The sequence below is a fragment of the Hordeum vulgare genome, chromosome 1H (genome assembly GCF_904849725.1).
Source record: "Hordeum vulgare subsp. vulgare chromosome 1H, MorexV3_pseudomolecules_assembly, whole genome shotgun sequence".
Classification (NCBI taxonomy): domain Eukaryota; kingdom Viridiplantae; phylum Streptophyta; class Magnoliopsida; order Poales; family Poaceae; genus Hordeum; species Hordeum vulgare.
Genome location: NC_058518.1, coordinates 93,467,583 through 93,490,330, shown reverse-complemented (window position 1 = coordinate 93,490,330; position 22,748 = coordinate 93,467,583). Strand labels below are relative to the sequence as shown.

Below are 22,748 nucleotides of genomic sequence, written 5' to 3'. Positions count from 1 at the left end.
TCTTTGGACTCACTCGTTTTTGAAAAGTTTGAGACATGTGAACCATGTCTATTGGTACAAACGCATGAAGAAACTCCATGCAGATGGATCGTTTGGACTCACTTGATTTTGAATCACTTGAGACATGCAAATCATACCACATGGGCAAGATGACTGAAGGCCTCGTTTTCTAGTGAAATGGAACAAGAAAGGAACTTGTTGGAAGTAATACATTTTGATGTGTGCAGTCCAATGAGTGCTGAGGCACGTAGTGGATATCGTTATGTTCTTACTTCGTAGATGATTTGATTAGATACTAGTATATTTACTTGATGAAACACAAGTCTGAGTTATTGAAAGGTTCAAGTAATTTCAGAGTGAAGTTGAAGAACGTCGTGGCAAGAGGATAAAATGTCTACGATATGATTATAGAGATGAATATCTGAGTTGCGCGTTTGGTACACAATTAAGACATTGTGGAAATTGTTTCACAACTAATGCCACCTGGAACACCACAGTGTGATGGTGTGTCCGGTCGTCATAGCTGCGCCCTATTGGATGTGGTGCATACAATGATGTCTCTTATCAAATTACCACTATCGTTTTTGGGTTAGGCATTAGAGACAACCACATTCACATTAATTAGGGCACCACGTAATTCCGTTGAGATGATACCGTATGAACTATGGTTTGGAGAAACCTAAGCTGCCGTTTCTTAAAATTTTGGGGCTGCGATGCTTATGTGAAAAAGTTTCAGCCTGATAAGCTCGAACCCAAAGCGGATAAATGCATCTTCATAGGACACCCAAAACAGTTGGGTATACCTCCTATCTCAGATCCAGAAGCAAAGTTTTTGTTTCTAGAAACGGGTCCTTTCTCGAGGAAAAGTTTCTCTCGAAAGAATTGAGTGGGAGGATGGTGGAAACTTGATGAGGTTATTGAACCATCACTTCAACCAGTGTGTAGCAGGGGGGTAGGAAGTTGTTCCTGTGGCACCTACACCAGTTGAAGTGGAAGCTGATGAAAGTGATCATGAAGCTTTAGATCAAATTACTACCAAACCTATTAGGTCAACAAGGACGTGTACTACTACAGAGTGGTACAGTAATCTTGTCTTGGAGGTCATGTTGCTAGACAACAATGAACCTACGAGCTATGGAGAAGCGATGGTGGGCCCGGATTCCGTCTAATGGCTGGAGGCCATGAAATCTGAGAGAGGATCCATGTATGAAAACAAAGTGTAGACTTTGGGAGAACTACTTATGGTCGTAAGACTGTTAACTACAGATGGATCTTTAAAAGTAAGATATACGATGATGGTGAAAAGTCACCATTAAGAAAGCTCGACCTGTCGCAAAGATGTTTCCAACAAGTTTAAAGAGTTGACTACGATGAGACTTTATCACTTGTAGTAATGCTGAAAGTCTGTCGGAATTATGTTAGCAGTTGTTGCATCATTTATGTAATATTGAATATAGGATGTCAAAATATTGTTTCCTCGATAGTTTCCTTGAGGAAAGGTTGTCTATGATACAACTAGAAGGTTTTGTCGATCCTAAAGGATGCTAACAAGTATGCAAATCTCCAACGATCCTTCTATGGACTAGAGCAAGCATCTCGAAGCTGAAAATACACGCTTTCATAAGGTTATTAAAGATTTTGGTTTTATACAAAGTTTATGAGGAACTTGTATCTCCAAAGAAGTGAGTTGTAATGGGTCTACACACTTAAGGTTCGGTGACGCTAGAGTTGTAATGGGAATTGTATATGGTTACTGAAAGTTGCTCGGAGTCCCGTATGAGACCCCGGATGTCACGAGGAGTTCCGGAATGGTCTGGAGGTAAAGATTCATATATGGGAAGTCCTATTTTGGCCACCGGAAAATGTTTGAGATTTTTTGGTATTATTCCGGGAAGGTTCTAGAAGGTTCCGAAGTGGGGCCCATCTACATGGGGGGACCCAGATGAACGTGGGTAGTGGGGGAAAGGCCCCACACTCCTGGTCAACGCACACCAAGACCCCCCCCCCTTAGAAGGAATAAGATCATATCCCGAAGTGATAAGATCAAGATCCCTAAAAAGGGGGATAACAATCGGTGGGGAAGGGAAATGATGGGATTTCTTTCCTCCCACCTTTGCCAATGCCCCAATGGACTTGGAGGGCAAGAAACCAGCCCCCTCCATCCCCATATATAGTGGGTAGGCTCATTGGAGGCTCAACCCCTTGCCCCTGGTGCAGCCCTCCCCCTCCTACACCTCCTCCTCCTCCGTAGTGCTTAGTGAAGCCCTGCCAGAGAACCACGAGATTCACCGCCACCACGCCATCGTGCTGCCGGAGCTCTCCCTCAACTTGTCCTCCCCCCTTGTTGGATTAATAAGGAGGAGATGTCCCTGGGTTGTACGTATGTTGAACGCGGAGGCACCGTCCGTTCGGCGCTTGGATGGATCTTCCGCAATTTGAATCGCCGCGAGTACAACTCCATCAACCGTGTTCTTTGCAATGCTTCCGCTTAGCGATCTTCAAGGGTATGAAGATGCAATCCCTCTTTCTCGTTGCTAGCATCTCCTAGATTGATCTGGGTGACACGTAGGAAATTTTTTGAATTATTACTACGTTCCCCCAACAGATGCCTATATACACATGATCATTGCTGCGAAAATCGCATAATTATTCATTGTTCTATCAATTGCCCAACAGTAATTTGTTTACCCACCATATGTCTTTGCCATGAAAGATGCCACTAGGGAACACTACGGCCCCCGGGTCTATTCACTTATATATTTACAAACACTACTACTACCTTGCTGCCATTATTTGTGTTTTATTTTATTTTGCAATTTACAATTATCAACAATTATCTACACACCTCATTTGCTTGCAAATAAGGAGATCAAGGGGATTGAAAACCCTCTTTGTGTGTAGTCGCTAAAGACAGTTGAGGATTGGTATTCCTATTGGTTCAATAAACCTTGGTTTCATAACTGAGGGAAATACTTACCCACATTGTGCTGCGATAACCCGTTCCTCTTCACAGAAAACCCAACACAGATCACAGTCATCAATCTCCGCTTCACGGATGTGCCGGCCGAAGCACTCGAGGCCAGATACTCCACAGCATGCGTGATCGGTCGACCATGTTCTGCATGATAATGGACGTCGCGTTGAATTGAGGGTCCTGCTAGCTGTCGTCCCCATAACCCCTGTGCGGATTGGGGCTTGGCCTGCGGTCATGGGGCTGGTGTCCGAGTGAACTACTCCTCGGAGGAGGTGTTCTGCTATGAACCCGATGATCGTGTCATCAATCTTCGTGCGGGCCTCTCGAAAAGAGGAGGAGATCTTTGATGTCTTTCGAGTGCATCCGGGCTGTGAGCCGACTGCACTGCGTCCACCTGGACGGATGTGTTATGGATGCGATGACGGGACTATGACACCGCAGAGTTTTGTTGCCTGGCGGTCTTCAACAGAGCGTGGATGTGCCGAATGCCTTTTCCGGCCGCGGACTCACTCGGCTGAATGGAATCAGCAATCCGAGTAGCGGCGGCCAAATTCAGTAGAGGTGTTCGCATCACCTCAATATGGCAAGGGCGGTTGTTCAAAAACAGCTCGTGGCGATTATGACTGGAGCAGGGCTGATCCCTCGAGGCCCGAGCGTCAAGTGACTGCTGGAGCCGCTCAGGACACTCGCGCTCGGCCAAAGTGGCCTCACGCGCGTTCTCCAACGCCATCTCTTCTGGGGCGTTCCCGGTGATGGGAGTACGAAGAGCTTCCTCGCTCCTCCACCGAAGCTCTTCCCGATGTTGCCCCGTGAGCGGTTGCAGAACATGGTGACTGGCGTCTCCATGTGGACGCTCTCCATCATTGCGTGTAGGATAGTTCTCCGCAGCGAATCCAAGGCCGCCTCCCCTGGTCGTGTCGGCCATCAAGACCTCAGCGACATCTCCACTTCTTTCACAGTCAGGGTCGCCGAGTGATTCATCACTTGATGAGGGGAAGAGGTTGATGGTGGCCTCATCGAAACTGAGCATAGCCACCTGCCCTGAAGTGGCCTGGTGGGCCACGGTGTGCTTGATCCACCGCTGCAACCGCAAGCGCTCGGAGCGCTTGCGACGAATTGCAACGGGGCGTGAGGGTACCGAGTGGTACGGCACCGATGGCTGTCACATCAGGACCCCGTGCACAAAATGCGACGTACCTCGAGCAGGGAGGGCGTCAGTGTCTAGTGGCACATCATGCAACCATGCTGAGTCGTGAACGAAAAAGCTTAGGGAGCTGAAGAGGATCTCTCCACCTAGTGTCATCGTGGTGACTAAAAAGGTAAACTCGTACCGTGCCAGATTTGCTAAACGCGCATCCCCATGGTGAACGCCAACTATTATGGGAATGATCCTCACAATAATACCAGGGGTACGAATGAGGGGTGGAGCATAGCTAGGGCACAGTGGATACACTCGGATGTACGAGTTTGGGCCCCACTCGGGGGTGGTAATGACCCTATGTCTCGATCCTGGATGGTTGGTGTTTGCTTATGGAATGTGTGATAGTACAGAATGCCGAATCCTTGCTCACGAGCCCGGGGGTGGCTTATTTAGAGTGCGCCACGACCGACCGAACTTCATTACAAGAATGAGTAAATGCTCACAACTATAGAAGTTACTAGTAGTTGCAGTTCTAACTCTAGCATTACTCGTAACACATGTCTTCACTGCACTTCATGTCATAGTTCAAGTCTGTAGCTGTTGCAGTCTCCTCGTTGCCCATGCCTTCATGAAGTCCGAGTGTAGAGGCACGTCCGACTCATACGAGATAGCCCGAGTGACCTCGTGTGAGCCGAGTGAAGATACACTTGTCCGAGTGAGATCATGACTGCATCGGTGACTTTTGGGACGCTGATGTCCATGTAGGGTCTTGGGTCAGGCCTAGGGATGCAGGTCTATAGGAGTACCCCTAATGTACAACCCCGTCAGGAGGGAAATGAAGATGTTTGATCTTCATAGGGGTCATGCATATTAACGAAGTTTAGTGTGGGGCTGGAGATTTTTAATTAGGTCTCTACCCTCACACACCCTGATACGTCTCCAACATATCAATAATTTTTGATTGTTCCATGCTATTATATTATCAATCTTGGATATTTTACATGCAATAATATGCTATTTTATATCATTTTTAGGAACTATTCTATTAAATTAGTGCCTAGTGCAAATTGCTATTTTCTGCTTGTTTTTTGGTTTTCCAGGAAATCACTACCGAACGAAGTCCAAACGCTCCAAAATGTTTTGGTGATTTTTGTCTGCACAAAAGAGACCCTGGAAGCTTTGGAAGGAGACCATAATACACACGAGGAGACACCATGGCAACAGGGTGGCCGAGGGGGGTAAGCACGCCCTAATGCCTTGTGAGCCCCTCGTGGCTCCGTCGGACCTAATTCCACATCCATAAATTCTCTAAAATCGTGAAACCAATAGAGAGCCACACGAAACACTTTTTCCGCCATTGCAAGTCTCTGTTCCTCCATGATCCCATCTGGAGACCTTTTCCGATGCCCTGCCGGTGGGGAATCGGTCATGGAGGCCATCTACATCAACCTTGCTGCCTCCATGATCATGTGTGAGTAGTCCACCACAGACCTACGTGTCCACAGCTAGTACCTAGATGGCTTCTTCTCTCTCTTTAATCTTCAATACAAAGTTCACTGCGATTCCCGCGGTGATCTATCCAATGTAATCCTATTTTGCGATGTGTTTGTTGGAATCTGATGAATTGTAGGTTTATGATCATATTATTCATGGATATTAACTGAGTCTTGTCTGAATTCTTTTATGCATGATTGTTATAGCTTCATATTTCTCTTCGATCTATTAGTTTGGTTTGGCCAACTAGATTAATTAATCTTTAGTGGAAGTGGTGCGTTGTAATGGGTTCAATCTTGCGATGCTCAATCCCAGTGATAGAAAGGGACATGACACATATTTGTATTGTTGCTACTAAGGAGAAAAACGACGGGGTGTGAACATATTGTCTGTCTTACTTTGTCTACATCATGTCACCTTGCTCCAAGAATTACTCTATTTTATACTTAATACTCTATATGCGGGCTGGATAGAGGTCAATGAGTGGAGTAATAGTAGTAGATGCAGGTAGGAGTCGGTCTACCTGTTTATGGACATGATGCCTATATACATGATCATTGTCGTGAATAACATGTCATAACTATGCACTATTCTGTCAATTGCCCAACACTAATATGTTTACCCACCGTATGTTATGTTCGAGAGAGAAGCCTCTAGCAAAAACTATGCCCCCCGGGTGTACTTAAACATATTTACTAAAAATAATTTTTCATTGGTACAATTTATTTACTTTCTATTTACTTTTATATTTATATTATCTATCTATTAGTATTTAATCCTTGCAAGTAACGAGTTCAAGGGACTTGATAACCCTCTTGCCCGCGTTGGGTGCAAGTGTTTGGTTATGTGTGTGTAGGTGCTGCAAAAAGGGAGTTTGTGTGAGTCTCATATTGGTTCGATAACCTTGGTTATCACCGAGGGAAATACCTATCTCTACTATACTATATCTCCCCTCCTCTCCGTGGAAAAATCCAACACAATTTACAAGTAGTAGGAAGAATTTATGGCGCCGTTGCTGGGGAGACGTCATCAAATTCTCACGAGGTAGCTACACACACACTATCATGTACTTGTTCTACTTTCTACTTGCCTAGTGTGCTATTCTTATCTTCGACACACTAGAACATAAAGTAAAAAATAAAAATCTAAGATAAATGGATCCTCATCCGCTTGCTAATCTTTTCAAACTAGTTGCATGTTCTAAACCAATAGCTAATAATGAAGAAGTTATAATGGAATATTCTATTCAGATACATTTATTGAACGAAAAGCATGATTACAACGTTTTTAGTACGAATCCTGTGAATATCAGTTGTGTTAATGATCATGACTGGGGTGATAATCATAATGTTTCTTGCGATCTTGAGAATTCTAACCTTCATCATGAATCTATTATTGATTATGATATTTGCAATACCACTAAAAGTGAGTTTGGAAGAGCGCCAACTTTAGGTAATAATGATCTCATTACTTTGGAGAATAATCAATCTTATGATTGTTTTTGATAAAAGTGGGCTTGGGGAGGTCATGACTTTAGTTGATGTTAATCCCACTACCTTGGAAGATTATAAAACTTGCATGCATGTGGATCATGGAGAGAATATTTTATGTGATGGTTATATTGTTGAATTTTTGTATGATCCTACATGTAATTACTTTGAGAGAGGCAAATATGGTTATGAAAATCTCCATGTCATTAAATTACCTCTCTTTGTGTTGAAATTATTGATGCTTCATTCTCCCTATTTGCATATGCTAGATATTACTTGTCTTGATAATTTGTTTTCCTATAAAATGCCAATTCATAGGAAGTATGTTAGACTTAGATGTGTTTTTGACATGCTTTATGACGCTTTCTTTGTGCTTCATTTCTTGTCTTTTTTGTGAGCATCATCATTGTCCCAAGCCTATCTTCATGGCTATAAAGAAAGAGCTTGTTGGGAGACAACCCAATATTTTCTATTTTGGCATGTTGACATGATTATTGATACTGTAATGATTGTGTTTTTATGTTTTACTTAGTGTTTGTGTCAAGTAAAGCCTTTGGGGTGGTTTGGATGAGAGTAGAATTGATCCTGTGCAAAACAGAAACTTCTACGTACAATGCAAAATTTCTCTGATTTTACTGGAACATCTTTTTGTTCTAATGTTTTTATGAAGTATTGGTATGATAGTTTCCCAGATTGTCCTAAGTTTTAAGAATTTTAGGAGTTATAGAAGTATGGTTTTAGTGTTGATCATTACAGACTGTTCTGTTTTAGACAAATTCTGTTTTTTTGCTTGCATAATTTTCTTGTATTGATGATGCTATGGATTATATCGGGGGGTATATGTCAAGGAGAAGTTAGAATTCAGTACCTTATGCAATAATTAAATATGAATCAATTTACAATAGTACCTAAAGTTCACGATTTACCTATTATGCTAATGGATCTCACGAGGTTTCTGTTGAGTTTTGTGTGCTGAAGTTTTCAAGTTTTGGGTGAGATAACGATGGATGAAAGAATAAGGAGCGACAAGACCCTAAGCTTTGGGATGCCCAAGGCACCCCAAGGTAATATTCAAGGAAGACCGAGGCGTCTAAGCTTGGGGATGCTCCGGAAGGCCTGGAGCATCCCCTCTTTCATCTCCATTCTATCGTTATGTCATTTGGAGCTATATTTTTATTCATCACATGATAAGATTTATGCTTGGAGCGTCGTGTATTATAGTTTCCCTTTATTTTAGTTTGTCACAATCATTGTTTGTTGTACACACATATTTGAGAGAGACTGATACTCGTGATCTGCATTGGGTTTTTCCTCGAAAAGGAGGGGATGATGCAACACAATATAGATAAGTATTTCCCTCACTGAGAACCAATGTTATCGAACCAATAGGAGTACCACACAGCTCCCGTCTTCAGCGCCTGCACACAAAAGAGCAAACACTTGCAACCAACACGGGCAAGAGGGTTGTCAATCCCCTTGAACTTGTTACTTGCAAACAAATAAGTAGTGCAGATGGTAGTTGGATAAATATATATTGCAAAATAAATAAAAAGTAAATAATGGCAGTAAGGAAATAGTAGTGTTTCTAAATTTATATGTGAATAGACCCGGGGGTCATAGTGTTCGCTAGAGGCTTCTCTCTCGGACAAAGCATACGGTGGGTAAACAAATTACTATTGGGCAATTGATAGAAAAACACATAGTTATGCAATATTTATTCACGACAATGATCACACATATAGGCATCACATCCATAAGCAAGTAGACTAACTCTTGCCTGCATCTACTACTATTACTCCATCCATCGACCGTTATCCGGCATGCGTCTAGAGTATTAAGTAAAAATAGAGTAATGGTTGAAGCAAGATGACATGATGTAGACAAAGTAAACTTAATTAATATGAATAAACCCCATCGTTTTACCTTTAATGGCAGCAATACAATACGTGTCATGTCCCTTTCTATCACTGGGATTGGGCACCACAAGATTGAACCCATTACGATGCACCACTCCCGCTGAAGATAAATCAATCTAGTTAGCCAAACTATACCGATAGATCGAAAAGCATTACAAAGCTATCATAATCATGCATATAAGTATTCATAGAAGACTCTATATATTTTCATGAATAATCTGAACATAAACACATAATTCATTGGATCCCAACAAACAGACCCCAAAAGAGGATTACATAAGATAGATCGCCGTGGAAACCGCAGTGATCTTTGCATTGAAGAACGCAGAGGGAGATATAGCCATCTAGGTACTAACTATGGACCTGTAGGTCTATCGTAAACTACTTACATATCACCATGGGAGAAACAAGGTTGATGTAGAGGCCCTCCATGATTGATCCCCCCTCCGACAAGGCACCAAAATAATGCTCCAGATGGGAACATGGTGGGGAAAAGTATTTTGGGTGGCCCTATGATGTTTTCCCAGGAAATAGGATTTATAGAGGCGGAGTTAGGCTCGGAGGTTGCGAGAGGTGGTCCCAAACTATTTGGACGCGCCCACCCTCCCTTGGGCGCGCCCTATTGTCTTGCCACCTCTTCGTGAGGCCTGCGGCCTCCCTCCGAAGCTTTCAGGTCTTATTTTTCTAAAAAAATCACCAAAAAGTTTCGTTGTGTTTGGACTTAATTTGGTACTGTTTTCCTAAAAGGCGAAAAACATGCAGAAAATAACAGCACACACTGAGCATTAGGTTAATAGGTTAGTTCTCAAAAATTATACTCCCTCCATTCTGAAATATAAGGTGTATCAATTTTTCAAAAAGTCAAACCTTGTCTATGTTTGACCAACTATACAAAAAAATATATAAAAATTTACAATATCAAATATATTTCATGATGACTCTAGTGATAATGATTTGGTATTCTAGATATTGATATTTGTCTATAAACTTGGTCAAAGTTAGAGATATTTGACTTTTTGCAGAAATAATACAACTTATATTTAGGAACGAAGGGAGTATAAAGTATCATATAAATGCATCTAAAGTATACAAGATTGATAATACAATAGCATGGAACAATAAAAAATTATAGATACGTTGGAGACGTATTAGCGCCCTCGGGGGTAGGGCGTGCCCTGATGTCTTGTGGCTCCCTCATGGCTCCGTCTGACCTAATTCCAGTGCTATAAATTCCTAAATATTCTAAAACCCCTAGAGAGCCACCCGAAATAAATTTTCCGCCGCCGCAAGTATATGTTCTTCCATGATCTCATCTTGAGGCCTTTTCCCATACTCTGTCGGAGGGAGAATCGATCACGGAGGGCTTCTACATCAACCTTGTTGTCTCCATGATGATGTGTGAGTAGTCTACCACAGACCTACATGTCCATAGTGGTTAGCTAGATGGCTTCTTCTTTCTCTTTGATCTTTAACACCATGTTCTCTTTGGAGATCTATTGATGTAATGTTTTTGTGCGGTGTGTTTGTTGAAATCCGATGAATAGTGGGTTTATGATCAGATTATTCATTGAAAGTAATTGAATCGTTTCTGAATTCTTAATTGAATACTCTCTAGATTCCTTTATGTGTGATTTATATAGATATGTAATAGTTTCTGATCTATAGATTTTCCTTGTCCAAGTTGATCTATCGATGTTGAGTGAAAGTAGTGGGTTCAATCTTGCGGTGTCCTCACCGAGTGACATGAAGGGTAGTGAGGCATAATAGGTAGGGGCTAAGAACGAGTTATAGATAAATCAACTCTTAATCATGCTAGGATTGTAAGGAACATGGATTTAAGGTTACAAGATCAGGTATGCAAATGACAGGCTTAAATACTATCTAACATAACATAGCCATTACATTGAAGGGTTTGAAATAAGGGAAATATGAGTTTGATTTACGCCTTAGTAGTAATAAAAAGAACGAAAAGGCGGAACCGCATCACCAACGTCAGCAAATAAGGAGGGACAAAAGGCGGTGAGCAAACTAGATAATGATTTTTATTTGAAAAACATGGAACTATGAGTTTGATTTTTATCGTACTAGCAATAATAACAATAAGAAAAAGATGTAATCCATTAACACCGACGCCGGCAGATAAGGATGGAGAAACAACGGCTATCAAACAAGATAATGCATTTTTATTTGAAAAATAGGCAACTATGAGTTTGATTTTCACCTTACTATGAACAATAACAAAATAAAAAGATGGAAACGCATTAACACACATTAACACCAACATCAACAGATAAGGAGGGGCAGAAAGCGGTGAGCAAACTAGATAAGGGTCGAGCCACGTGTGGACTTATACATATAGTCAAACCACATGTTTCTTACTCCTACAAAAAGGGCAGAGCATTCATTTCCGCTCCAATATTACGTAACAAAAATTTAGTGTTAGGATTGTATGTTTATGATCTATACCAGGATTTTGATGGAATCTGATGAAACTTTCAACTATGTTGTTGCTACGATGTTATCAACAAATATCAATATGTAAGTAATTATAGCAACTTTAGCTGATAAGAAGAGACATGAGCAGTGAGCTACTATACAATGTGTGTTATTCCCACATATATCGAACTTATTCTTGAACTTATTCATCATAAAATAACATACTTTCATGCTCGGCTAAAAATGTCGAGCATTCATTTTTTGCTCTGCCGCAATCCGTTACGAAACCGTCTATTTCATATTTATCGGAAACGGGGGAGTTTTTGCTCCGTTTTCGCCCTTGTTGCGCAATGGATAAGGGGACTAAGTGCATATTAATACAAGGGGCTACAAGATAAGGAGGGAACTGGTACAAGTACCTGGCCAACTTGCAGCCTAGCCAGAGATCAAAAACAAAACTTGCAGCCTAGCCTTGGTTGCCATCTCTTCTCCCCCTCCCTCCCCAACTACTCCCTCTCCTCCCACATACGCTTCTTCAAGAGAAAAGAGCAGAGCAAACCCAGCACGACACCCTCATCTCCGACCAAGATCACTGCCGAGCAGACCATCCGTCCAGCGCCGCCGATGGATTCGTCTCACCACAAGGTTCGTCTCTCTGCCCGGCCGTCTTCTAATTGGAAGAAATAAAGATCTTCTTGCTCCGTGGCTGCTGATGTGTTCCGGGCTTGTGCATCGTCCTCCTCAGGTGATCGGGGTCGCTCCGGCGGTGGCGGAGGGAGGGAGGATGTGCTGTGTCGAATGCCGCACCACCACCACTCCCATGTGGCGCAGCGGGCCGACGGGGCCGAGGGTGAGTTCCCCACTTCTCCCCTCTTTTTCTTCCTTTCTTGTTTGTGCTTGTGGCCTGTGTGGGAGGTGATCGGCCGTGTCAACCATGGCCTGATCACCACACTTCTCGCGGTTCATACTGCGATCGTGTGATTGATTCTTGATTGTATCGTTCAAGCTGTTCGTAGAGCGATCATGCTAGGAATAATTAGCGTCTCTAGTTTTGGCAGAGTAAGATCATAAGATAGGGTGGCGATTTTAATCCGGGTGTGTGTGTGTGGGAGAGGTAGATCATAAGATATGGCGGCGAATTTTATCAAAGAAAAAAAGATATGGTGATGATTGTTCTAATCAGAGTTTGGAGCTTTGGATAAAGTCCTACGGCAAAGGAAAAAAAAAAGAGAATCAGTGTGTACTCAGTTTTGATTCCATTTGGAGGTTAGGTGAGCTGTTCCTTGCAACAGTGCTAACCTCCAATCCCCCCTAATATTCCCAAGTGGCATGGGATATTTAAAAAGGGTCCAGCTTTTCTCTGGTTGTTTTCTATTGGTTGGGCCAATTCTTTAAGGGATATCCTTATCACCATGATAGTTTTTCACTTCATTGTGGCACTGAGCCATGCACCCATCAACCAGTAATATCTCTTTTTTCGCTGGCAAAACTGATATGTTTCTCTGATCTGAAAAGTAACAATGGAGTTAGTGGCCCATACTGTGGTCCTGGTTTGGCAAAAGAATTAAAACTGAATGTGCATTCAACATTTTTCATTTTGATTGTAGACGCTTTGCAACGCCTGCGGGATCCGGTACAGGAAGAAGAGGAGGCAAGAGCTAGGTCTCGACAACAAGCAGCAGAACCAGCAGGAGAACCAACAACAACAACAACATCAACAGCAGAACCAACAACAACAGCATCAACAACAACAAGAACAACAACAGCAACGAGAAGATAACGCAGAGGCAACAAGTGCAGTAAAAGACAGCAGCAGCAGTAGCAACAGCAAAAGCAGCAACCTCCAAGTGGTGAAGAAAAAAAGGAGGGTCTCAATGGGAGTGGAGGAGGCTGCATTCTTGCTCATGGCCTTGTCCTCCTCATCTACACCCCCACTACTGCATGGCTGACGGACCCCCCCACCATTGGTGCGCCGTGTACATACATACATGATATACAAGGCAGCCTAAACAGACCACCCAGTGATTCCAAACCAGTCATACAGATTTCTTAGATGGGTTATCAAGATGGAGCAGCAGGGAAATGATGTCTCTTTCGGGTTGATCATGTCGATGTGATGTGGGGGGGCTGGATTTTGTATTTGGATCCACCTGTGCCGTAGGTCTTGGATCGTGTCAGTGTGTCGCATTCGAGACCGAAAGGGAAGATGCTCTGGGGGGGAAATGTTTGCTCCGGAGAGGGAAAAAACTGGTCAGTGGCTGTATGTTGTTCGTCGTGGTAGGCTCAACTGTGATTAGTCCAGAGTTTGTTTTAATTTTACCCCTGATTCATCTTGTTCCCCTTTTTTCTGTTTATTTCAATGTATGTGTTTTGTTTCCATTGTTAGTTGAGAAGGATCAAAAGCAAGCATTGCCATCCTTCATGTGTAATAAGGATCAAATCAATAAAAATGATTCATTCGTTTCAATTCAATCAGTGCAAATCAAGACAAAAATTGCGTTTCTTACGCTGATTGATGCTCTGATGAATCCAGGTTTTATTTGTCATTCTTGCAGATGCAAATGTAAAGCATATAGCACATACAAAGCAGGAAAACATATGCAGAAATAACCACCATGAAATTATACCTGCCATGCCAAAGTGATAACCTTTGCTATTAGTTAGAGGCAGGCTCAGCATATACAGCGTTGGACAAAAGGAAAGATCAATCCAACTATCACTTTATTCAGCCCTACTGCAGTCGAAGATGGTTTAGGCTACTGCTGCCTCTCCACCATGTATGATGGTCTGCTTCTTACACACATCTGATCAAAATTACAACCATCTAATCATCGCAAAAACTTCAGGCTATTCCTGCTTTATCTCACAAAATATAGTGGCAACCTATGGTTTTGGGAGTGGTAATTCTCAGAGAGTTTTCATGTGTAGCATGGTTCCCCTGAACAAGCATATGTGACAGGGTTGCGGTTTTATAACTGTAAAAACTCATTCCATCTGGCCAGCCAGTTCAGCTTCCTCATCACCATCAAACTCCTGCTCTACTCCTTTCACCTGCCAAGTGAAACATTGAAGTCTGTGAAGCCTGCCAACAGCGATGCATAGACCGAAGCTCTTTTAAGCAAGTTGGCCATAAGAAGCAATAGCAATGTCAACAGCTTTCTTGAATAGTACTCCCTCCGTCCAGAATTACTTGTCATAGAAATAAATGTATCTAGACGCATTTTAGATCTAGATACATCTTTTTTTTCCATTTTGGCGACAAGTAATTCCGGACGTAGGGAGTACCAGATAACCGGCAATCTAACTATCAAATGGACAGCCCTTTTCAATGAACACACACACGCACAGTAGGAGCTGTTCCAAGAAGTGGTAAACAAGGCACTGAATATCACCTCGGGCACATAGTGCATGAGCATGTTCTCTATGCCAGATTTCAACGTGACTGATGAACTCGGGCAGCCACTGCAGGCACCTTGCATTTTTAGCTTCACTATCCCTGTTTCTCTGAAAGGATAAGTATCACAGTGAGACGATGCAGCCAAAATTTTGAGAATAAGCATCATACATGAACATCATGAGAGGTGAGGTACTAACGGCTCAAATCCTCGGTATTCAATGTCACCACCATCATCTTGAACAGCCGGCCGAATGCGGGTCTCCAACAATTCTTTTATCATAGCAACTATTTCTGAATCATCCTTTGGCATAGACAAATGTTGCATGGCAGATTTAGAATCTCAAGCACAGGTTTTCAATTATTCATGATGACAAATGTTATTTTACTTCCCCACAGAAAACAAAAAATATTGTGTCAGTGCTACTGCTACCTACCTTCTTATCATACACAAGAATTAACAGTATGAACATTCTGGATTTAGTTTGCAATATATATTTGTAAAATTATAAGTTCATTAGCAATATTCAGAAGTATTGTGCTGGTGGTGTCAACCTTGATTCACAACGGGATAACTGCAGTGCTGAAGATAACCAGATGGCACGGATGTGGTGCTTAGGGCCCTGTCTCCTAATATGATTGGACTTACTAGACCTCTCCTACTACACCTGGATTCTTCCATAATTCTATGTTTTCCTAATAGACTCTTAGTATTTTTCTCTCAAGGACTTGTGTCTTATCTTGTTATTGTATTCTTACATCTTGCATAAAACCAATACTGTTTGTACTTCACACACTAGATGATCACTTTTGCAAGAAGTGGTATGACTGGAAAGCCAAAAAGTTTTGCCAACAGTATCCTTTTCTTATAACTGTAGTTTAAGCTTTTTGTATGGCACCAGAAATGAGCATGCTGCAGAAGAACAAAGCTATAGAAACAAGCACGAAATAGAAAGAATGTGCATGAATACCTCATGAATTGCTGTGTCCATAGCAGCTGCGGTGTTTGAGTCCAGAAAAAGTGGCTGTCCAGATGAGTAAAAATCCATTATCGCAGCAAAGACCTCAGGCTTAAGATAATCCCATGAAGTCTCGTCAGATTTTGTCACAGTTACAAAATCAGATCCAAAGAATACTCTTGTAACTCCTGCATAGAAATTGCATCCAGTCAATATCATGACCAAATGGAACATTTCACTTAGAAAATTTGGAACCAATTTCAGATGTTGTGCTGTGAAATATGTACTATTACACATTTAGGCCCTGTTTGGAACCATAATAGATTATGATAATCTAGATTATGAAGATAGATTATATAATCTGGTTTATAAAAATAATCTGGGTGGACATGTTTGGAGGCCAGATTATATAAACTGTAATCCAGGTTTTACATTGCATAATGACATGTCTGTCCTCTTTTTTCTTTTTTTTTAAAGAGGAGGATGGCGGTGGTAGGAATGTAATTATCTCCAACTTTACAAGGGTAATGGGTCATTAGCAATCCATAATCTGATTTTAGCTGGTATAGAGTAGATTATGAGTTTTTAATAATCTATCCATCTAGTTTTTATAATCTACACCATAAGCTGTCCTGTTTGGAGACAGAATAGATTATAAAAACTGAATTATATAATCTGGATGGTTCCAAACAGGGCCTTACTGATCCTAGTATTTATTTATGGTTCCAAAGAATATTGTTGAAGCAACTAATATTTTCAGAAGTAGTAGATTAAAATGTGAAATTGTAGGCCACCAGAATGCCAAACTAAGTCTGAAGCATTTGCATGGATGTGCTATTTTGTAAGAAGTCAAATCCCTTATTAAACAATGATAAAGTTGGAGTGACTTCCTAAGAGATTTCAAGATAAGATCAGGATTCTTGCTTTTGGAGTGACTTCCCTCTGCCCTATAGACCATTCCAACTGTGTGCTTTTTTGCATACTATTCTTCAAATTTAACCCAGCTCAATGCATGCATGAAGTTATCATGCCCTTTGCCCACGTTAAATAGCTCTCCCTCAAGTTATGTTTCACCAATTTATTATATTCAAGTCCCCTTACTGTTCTTTTGTGCCCAAATGGTTGCCTGGATATCCAACAAACCACAGTGCTTACTTGCTTGCTAATTTATTCAGTAAGAATTAGTGAATAGCTGTTTGCAGTCTGTATGCCAATTTTTCAGTAACATCTCATAGTAGTTCCCTTTAATAGATAAAGGGCTTTGGGTAATTAGGTTTAACAACAGAAGATCAACACGACAAAATGAAAAGGAAAACTAATTTAACAGAAGGGATAGTTAACATTGAAGAAAACTGTTTACCAAACATGGAAGACTAAAAAGATCTGTTCCTCCAATTCAATTTTGGAGCACAAACTCATATGCACTTACAAGTAAACCTCATATACAGCTAGGGTCACATGTCATAGACACAGAGCGCCTGTTTGTAATACACAAGGGGATGGGGGTAGGTTTTCAACTTTGCAGGGGCATGTAAGGACTAAACCTAAATTCAATATATAGCAACAGATCACTTGTTGTAATTGTAAAGACAGTAACTAACTGATTAACAGGAGGGCTAAAGGATCAGCAAATAAATACCTATATGGCTATATTGAAACGCTGAAACATAAAACAACACAGTAGATGACTAGGACATCAGACATGATATACCTTCGATCGCAAACAGCGCCTTCGCCAAAGGAGATGTCATGGCGGTCCGAGCATTAGGGAAATCAGAGCTCCCAACATCCATAACCGGCTTTCCAGGATGGAACATGAGCGACTGCGGGTTGGGGGTCGACTGCGTCTGGATGAACATGGTCCTCTTCTGCCCTGTCCATGACACCATTTTTGCAATCAAATAAACACGAGCACAAGAGCTAAGGCACTGGCACCAACATATTCACGAGCAATCAGGTCGTCTAATGCAAGAACAAGGTCGCCTAAGTGGAGCCCATCTCAGCTCAAAATGCAATGCGAGCAATCAGAGAACATTGCTGACCTACAAAACGAACGCGTTGTCGCTCAGATGAAGAAGCCTAGCTACCACGTGCAAAACTGATTCGCTAGCCGGCCATAGAATTCACATCTCCGAGCGTCCAACTCATTAATCCAACCTCCCTAGCATGCCAACCTCGCCAGCGCCAAATTCGACAGACTAGGAGAAGGGGAGCGGCGAAATCAAACCTCCGAGCCGATCCCATGGGGAAGGGGGGGCGGGGTTCCTGTGCGCCGCCGCGCGCGCGAAGGGCGGCGAGTTGAGGCGGTCGAGCGCGCCGGAGGCCGCCGACGAGAGGAAGCGCGGCGCCGGGAGAACCCGCCTCTGGAGGAGCTGGGACGCGAGCGCGAGGACCCTCCTCCTCGCCATCGCCATTTTTCTTTGCCTCTGCTTGCGTTGCGCTCTTCTCTTCCTCTTCCTCTTCTTCTCTAGGTCGGGGATCCTTCTTCTTGGGCCGGTGATTAGATTCTCGGCTCGTATACGATCTGGACCCTGGTGGGCCCAATGGTTGGGCCTTCCGGTCGAGTGAAATACTAGTTCACGTTCTCGCTAGGAAGTCTGAAAACGGCGAAACTCAGCGGTTCCTCGTGTGCGGCGGCGGCAGATCGAGGACGGCGGCGGCGACAGCAGATCGAGGACGGCGGCGGCGACAGCAGATCGACTGAACAAGGTACCACCCCCCGCCCCCGCGCCGGCGGCGCCCTTGTCTGAGTCACCATCGACAACATATGGTGATAGGCCCATCTGGCACCAGCCATCTTACCTTTGGTGTATCACCTTTTGCAGGTTCTTGCGTTTGTTGCTATCTTATGGACGACAAGAGTAACGTGAAGAAGGAAATAGATGGCTCCCTTCCAGCCCGTCCTCGCAAAGTTGGTGTCCGTTTTTTTTTTTGTTCCTCGTATACATTGGATTGTTTCGATTTGATGGTTACAGTTTCTGCTTCTTGCATGTTAAGGGAGGACTCAAATTCGCGCCCAAGAAGCCTCCGAAGAAACCTGCAAAGGTTGTCCCAAAAACGTATGTTTTCTTCTGCCTAGCTTCTCTTTCGTAATTCCCCTTGTTTAAGGTTTTCTAGATGGGCACGTCATCGTGGGATTTAGTTACTGAAAATTGTCTACAGGGAGCCTGCTGAGGAGAGCAAGGATGATATCATTGACAAGGAGTTGTTGATGAAACTCAAGACATCGCAGGTGCATATGTTAGTCTGTTGTGTTGGCCGTTTGTTGTATCTGCAAGCTTCTTGTTTGATGGCTGATTGGTGTGTGTTATATTTTGTTTCATCTGTAGATCACCGATCCCTTTGGAAGAAGACCCAAGATTGAGAAAAAAGGTAAATGTGGTTATTTGACATTGTGTTCCACGATCCTACTCTTTGAGCATGCTCTGTGCCTATTTTCTCCCTTTTGCATTGGCTCATCAGTTAACTCTTGTTGCGAAAGAAGCGCCTCTTAATTTTTAAATTTCCGTACTTGACTATATGTCTGGTGGCTGTTAATTGAGGAACTCACCATCTAATTCCTCACCACTAGACAAAATTTACCAATCAACTTCCCTTTCAAGTCATGGAGTTCTTTGAACAATTTCTACTTACGTGTGTTTCGTCCCTAATATACACAACACTGTTCTACCAATACACCAATCCTGGAAATAAAACTGCAGATAGTTTAAGAGCTGGCCAATCACAAATATGTGGTACTGTGGTTTTGTTGGCCCCTGAGGATGAAAATATGTTGTGAATAACTTGCCAGGCAACTCTAACTGTGTGAATGGGTTGATATCCTACTCTCACCGGTACAAAGCTTCATGTGCTCATCTTCAGGAATGCGATATGCAGAGGTTCCATCAAATTAGAATCTTGTTCTCTTGCATAGTGTAAAATTACTGCATGCAGTAATGTGTATCTTATTATAGAGTAGATATTAAAGAATTTATGTTAGCTTAGCCTTTCTTCTGTGATATGTTAGATTATTACAACCATCAAACTAGTTTGGGCTTGTTAATGAATTTAGCCACTGTTTCTAATATTGCTGGCACTTTCTCTGTAATTTTGGATATTTTACTAACAATATATCAATCTGCTGGCACAACAGAAATCAATACTCAGGTTGCATTTGGGCAAGGGAACTCTTCCTATGCAAGATCTTTTCCTACGCGGAATTATTCGGCAGGTATTGTTCCGAGATATTTATCTACATCGTTCTGTGCTTAGTTAAACCCTTAGTTAAATGTTCCACTAAATGGTAATATCTGTTTGTGAAAATTGGAAAGGAAAATACCTTGCACTTTTTGGTAGTTTGTTGTCTGGCATTGCAATTTTGTTTCTCCTTTTGAACGAAACAGAGAATATGGAATACTTATTTTTCTGTACATATTACTGTGTTTGGATAAAGACCTTGCACTCTTGTAGTTGTTGTCTGGCATGCAATTTTGTTTCACTTTCAGAATGGAACACAGACCACGTATTGCTCTTTTAACTGTACATATTGTTGTATTTGGAGCTTTAACATCCTTTCTTTTCATGCATGTTCTGTATGATCTTACAGCGCCAAAAGCACCAAAAGAATACGTCGATCCATGGGTGAGTGGATTTACCAAGCGCGCACCAATATGGATGTCTTCCTTTGCACGCATTATTCATTTGATTAATTTCCATCTTTTACAGGACTATACCCATAGCGACTATCCTATAACTCTCCCACTTAGGAGGCCCTACTCTGGAGATCCTGGTATTCTGTTGATCCTTCTGGTCTTATGTTGTAAGATTATTTTTCTTCAGACGTCCATTATTTCTCTCCTCTGTACGTCATGTAGAGATTCTTGATGAAGAGGAGTTTGGAGAGAATTCTGCCAGCAGAGCTCACTATGGCGAATTTACGGCAGCAGATGAACTTGGATTAATGGTAATTTATTATCAAATTGTTACAACATGCCATTTCTTGTCCTATGCTTTAGAACAAAATCAGAAATTTGAATTTACATATTATTAGTATGCAATCTGGCGTCTAACAGCTTGACCTTTTAAGGCTGCGTTTGGCATTGCAGTGGATTGTGATAATCCCATTTGCCCCACCAGATTTTGTATATCTTAGTGTTATATTTCACCTGTGTTTTTCTACTCTTATCATTAAATTTCTACTGAAGATTATAATATAAGCACAGCATAATACAATTCAGCAACCACAAACAGAGGACTGTAGCTGCTTTCTTATATTGACTGTTCTGCTGACAGGATTGGTCCGACACACCACAGTTGCTCCTCTTCCAGTTACCTGTGTCTCTTCCTTTACCAAAGCAAACAGAGTCTGTTGAAGAACCAAATACTGGCTCTGAGGAGAATGTTGAACCTGCCACAAGCTCTAAAGTGGCACGGGGGCAAACACTCCCTGGCTCTAAGATCAAAGATTTGCCAGGAGGTCTCATGGGGAAGATACTCGTTTATAAGAGTGGTAAAGTGAAGATGAAGATAGGAGATGCACTGTTTGATGTGAGTACGAGAACTGTAAAGTGCTGCATTTTGTGTTTGTGTGTCTGTTTTCCATGCAACACTAACAATAAACAAACTTCCCAGGTATCTCCCGGTTCAAATTGCATGTTTGTCCAGGAGGCTGTGGCGGTTAACACAAGAGAAAATCATTGCTGCGCCCTTGGAGAGGTCAGTAAGCGCGCAGTTGTTACCCCCGACGTTGCCCATCTGCTTGGTTCTACTGACAAGATGGAAGAATAAGCCCTTGTTTGCATGGGGAATTCTTCAGGAGAACAACCTCTGAGTATACTTGCCCTTCCCGGACTTCATTCTAGGAGGGAGGTATCAGCTTTTTCTGTCTCAATATGACAGTCTTTGGTTGGAAATGCACTGAACAAAGTTGAATTGATCAGTCAGTGAAAAATAGACCAGTGCTGAAGTCGCAGTTTTGGTAGGAAAGATAAGCTCGTGAGGTGATTTTTGTGCCATGTTCAGGCCATTCAAACAAGTTTTCTCTGAAGTGAAGGTGCTTATATTTGCAAATATTTTCTTTTTTTTCACCTTGCCATGCGTCATAATTCCTAAATGCCTGTGTTTCTTTTTAGAGATTTCAATAGAAACTATATACGGAGGTCGTATTTTAGAATATAGATTCACCCATTTTGCTTCATATGTAGTTTGCATTTGGAATCTCCAGAAAGACTTATATTTAGAAACAGAAGTAATAGAATAAACGCAATTTAACGTGTCAGGAAAAAAACATGATGCTAAATGCGCATACACTCACCATATGAACGCACACCTTACTTCTATGAACACCTTCGAGAGACTGAGTTGGAATATCATCTTGAGATTTACGGAGTCATTGTAGACGCCTCGTTGACGGGATGGTCTTCTCCCATTGAATCCTCCCACTGAATGTGCATCGTGAATAATGCATCCGAACTTAACCCTGGTGGTCTGGAGACACCACTGCCTCTCTAACCATCCGAGACACCACTGCCTCTCTAACCGTCCAATCATAGGTTGGTTCGTACTGTTTATTTTTCTTGTTGAGAGGATCGTAGGTATAATACACCTCTAAATTCCCCTCAACCCCTCCCTAAATTCTTTGTTTAGTTAACCCCTCCGTGCATGTTCCTATTAATACCACCAGTCAGCACCATGCATCAAGATATAATTATGTTTCACAGTGTCATCATTTGAACTGGAAAAAAAGCATCAGAGAAGAGGTAATCATTCGAATCAAGTACAAAAGGATCACATCCTATGTGAAACTTCAGTGTACTATAGTACCGCGTACTAAAAAACAAAATCAGTTTCATACAGAAGAAAACGATGGATGATCCAAACTACGTTCTCTCTTCACCAAAGCAAACTGACCTAGTTACTGGCAAAGAATTTTGAATAGCTAATCATCATCATCATCTGCAGAAAAG

General features: G+C 42.1%; 3 protein-coding genes across 3 annotated transcripts; 2 read left to right on the top strand and 1 right to left on the bottom strand.

Moving 5' to 3' along the window:
- Positions 1–11,867: 11,867 nt before the first annotated feature.
- LOC123425998 (GATA zinc finger domain-containing protein 6-like) lies at positions 11,868–13,918 on the top strand. Its single transcript, XM_045109777.1, has 3 exons — positions 11,868–12,096; positions 12,197–12,301; positions 13,059–13,918. The coding sequence occupies exons 1-3, from the start codon at positions 12,076–12,078 to the stop codon at positions 13,398–13,400; spliced, it is 468 nt and encodes a 155-aa protein (XP_044965712.1). The 5' UTR covers positions 11,868–12,075; the 3' UTR covers positions 13,401–13,918.
- A 154-nt stretch (positions 13,919–14,072) lies between these two features.
- Positions 14,073–18,285, bottom strand: LOC123425990 (nifU-like protein 4, mitochondrial). The gene is made up of 6 exons (XM_045109768.1): positions 18,032–18,285; positions 17,516–17,677; positions 15,817–15,992; positions 15,046–15,149; positions 14,844–14,955; positions 14,073–14,502 (listed from the first exon to the last, which is right to left on the bottom strand). Exons 1-6 carry the CDS (start codon positions 18,216–18,218, stop codon positions 14,437–14,439), a joined length of 807 nt encoding a protein of 268 aa, XP_044965703.1. The 5' UTR covers positions 18,219–18,285; the 3' UTR covers positions 14,073–14,436.
- Positions 18,286–18,391: 106 nt separating this feature from the next.
- Positions 18,392–21,869, top strand: LOC123425982. The gene is made up of 11 exons (XM_045109761.1): positions 18,392–18,513; positions 18,630–18,715; positions 18,802–18,863; positions 18,967–19,036; positions 19,134–19,176; positions 19,937–20,014; positions 20,390–20,424; positions 20,509–20,572; positions 20,658–20,746; positions 21,076–21,330; positions 21,415–21,869. Exons 2-11 carry the CDS (start codon positions 18,653–18,655, stop codon positions 21,568–21,570), a joined length of 915 nt encoding a protein of 304 aa, XP_044965696.1. The 5' UTR covers positions 18,392–18,513; positions 18,630–18,652; the 3' UTR covers positions 21,571–21,869.
- The last annotated feature ends 879 nt before the right edge of the window (positions 21,870–22,748 follow it).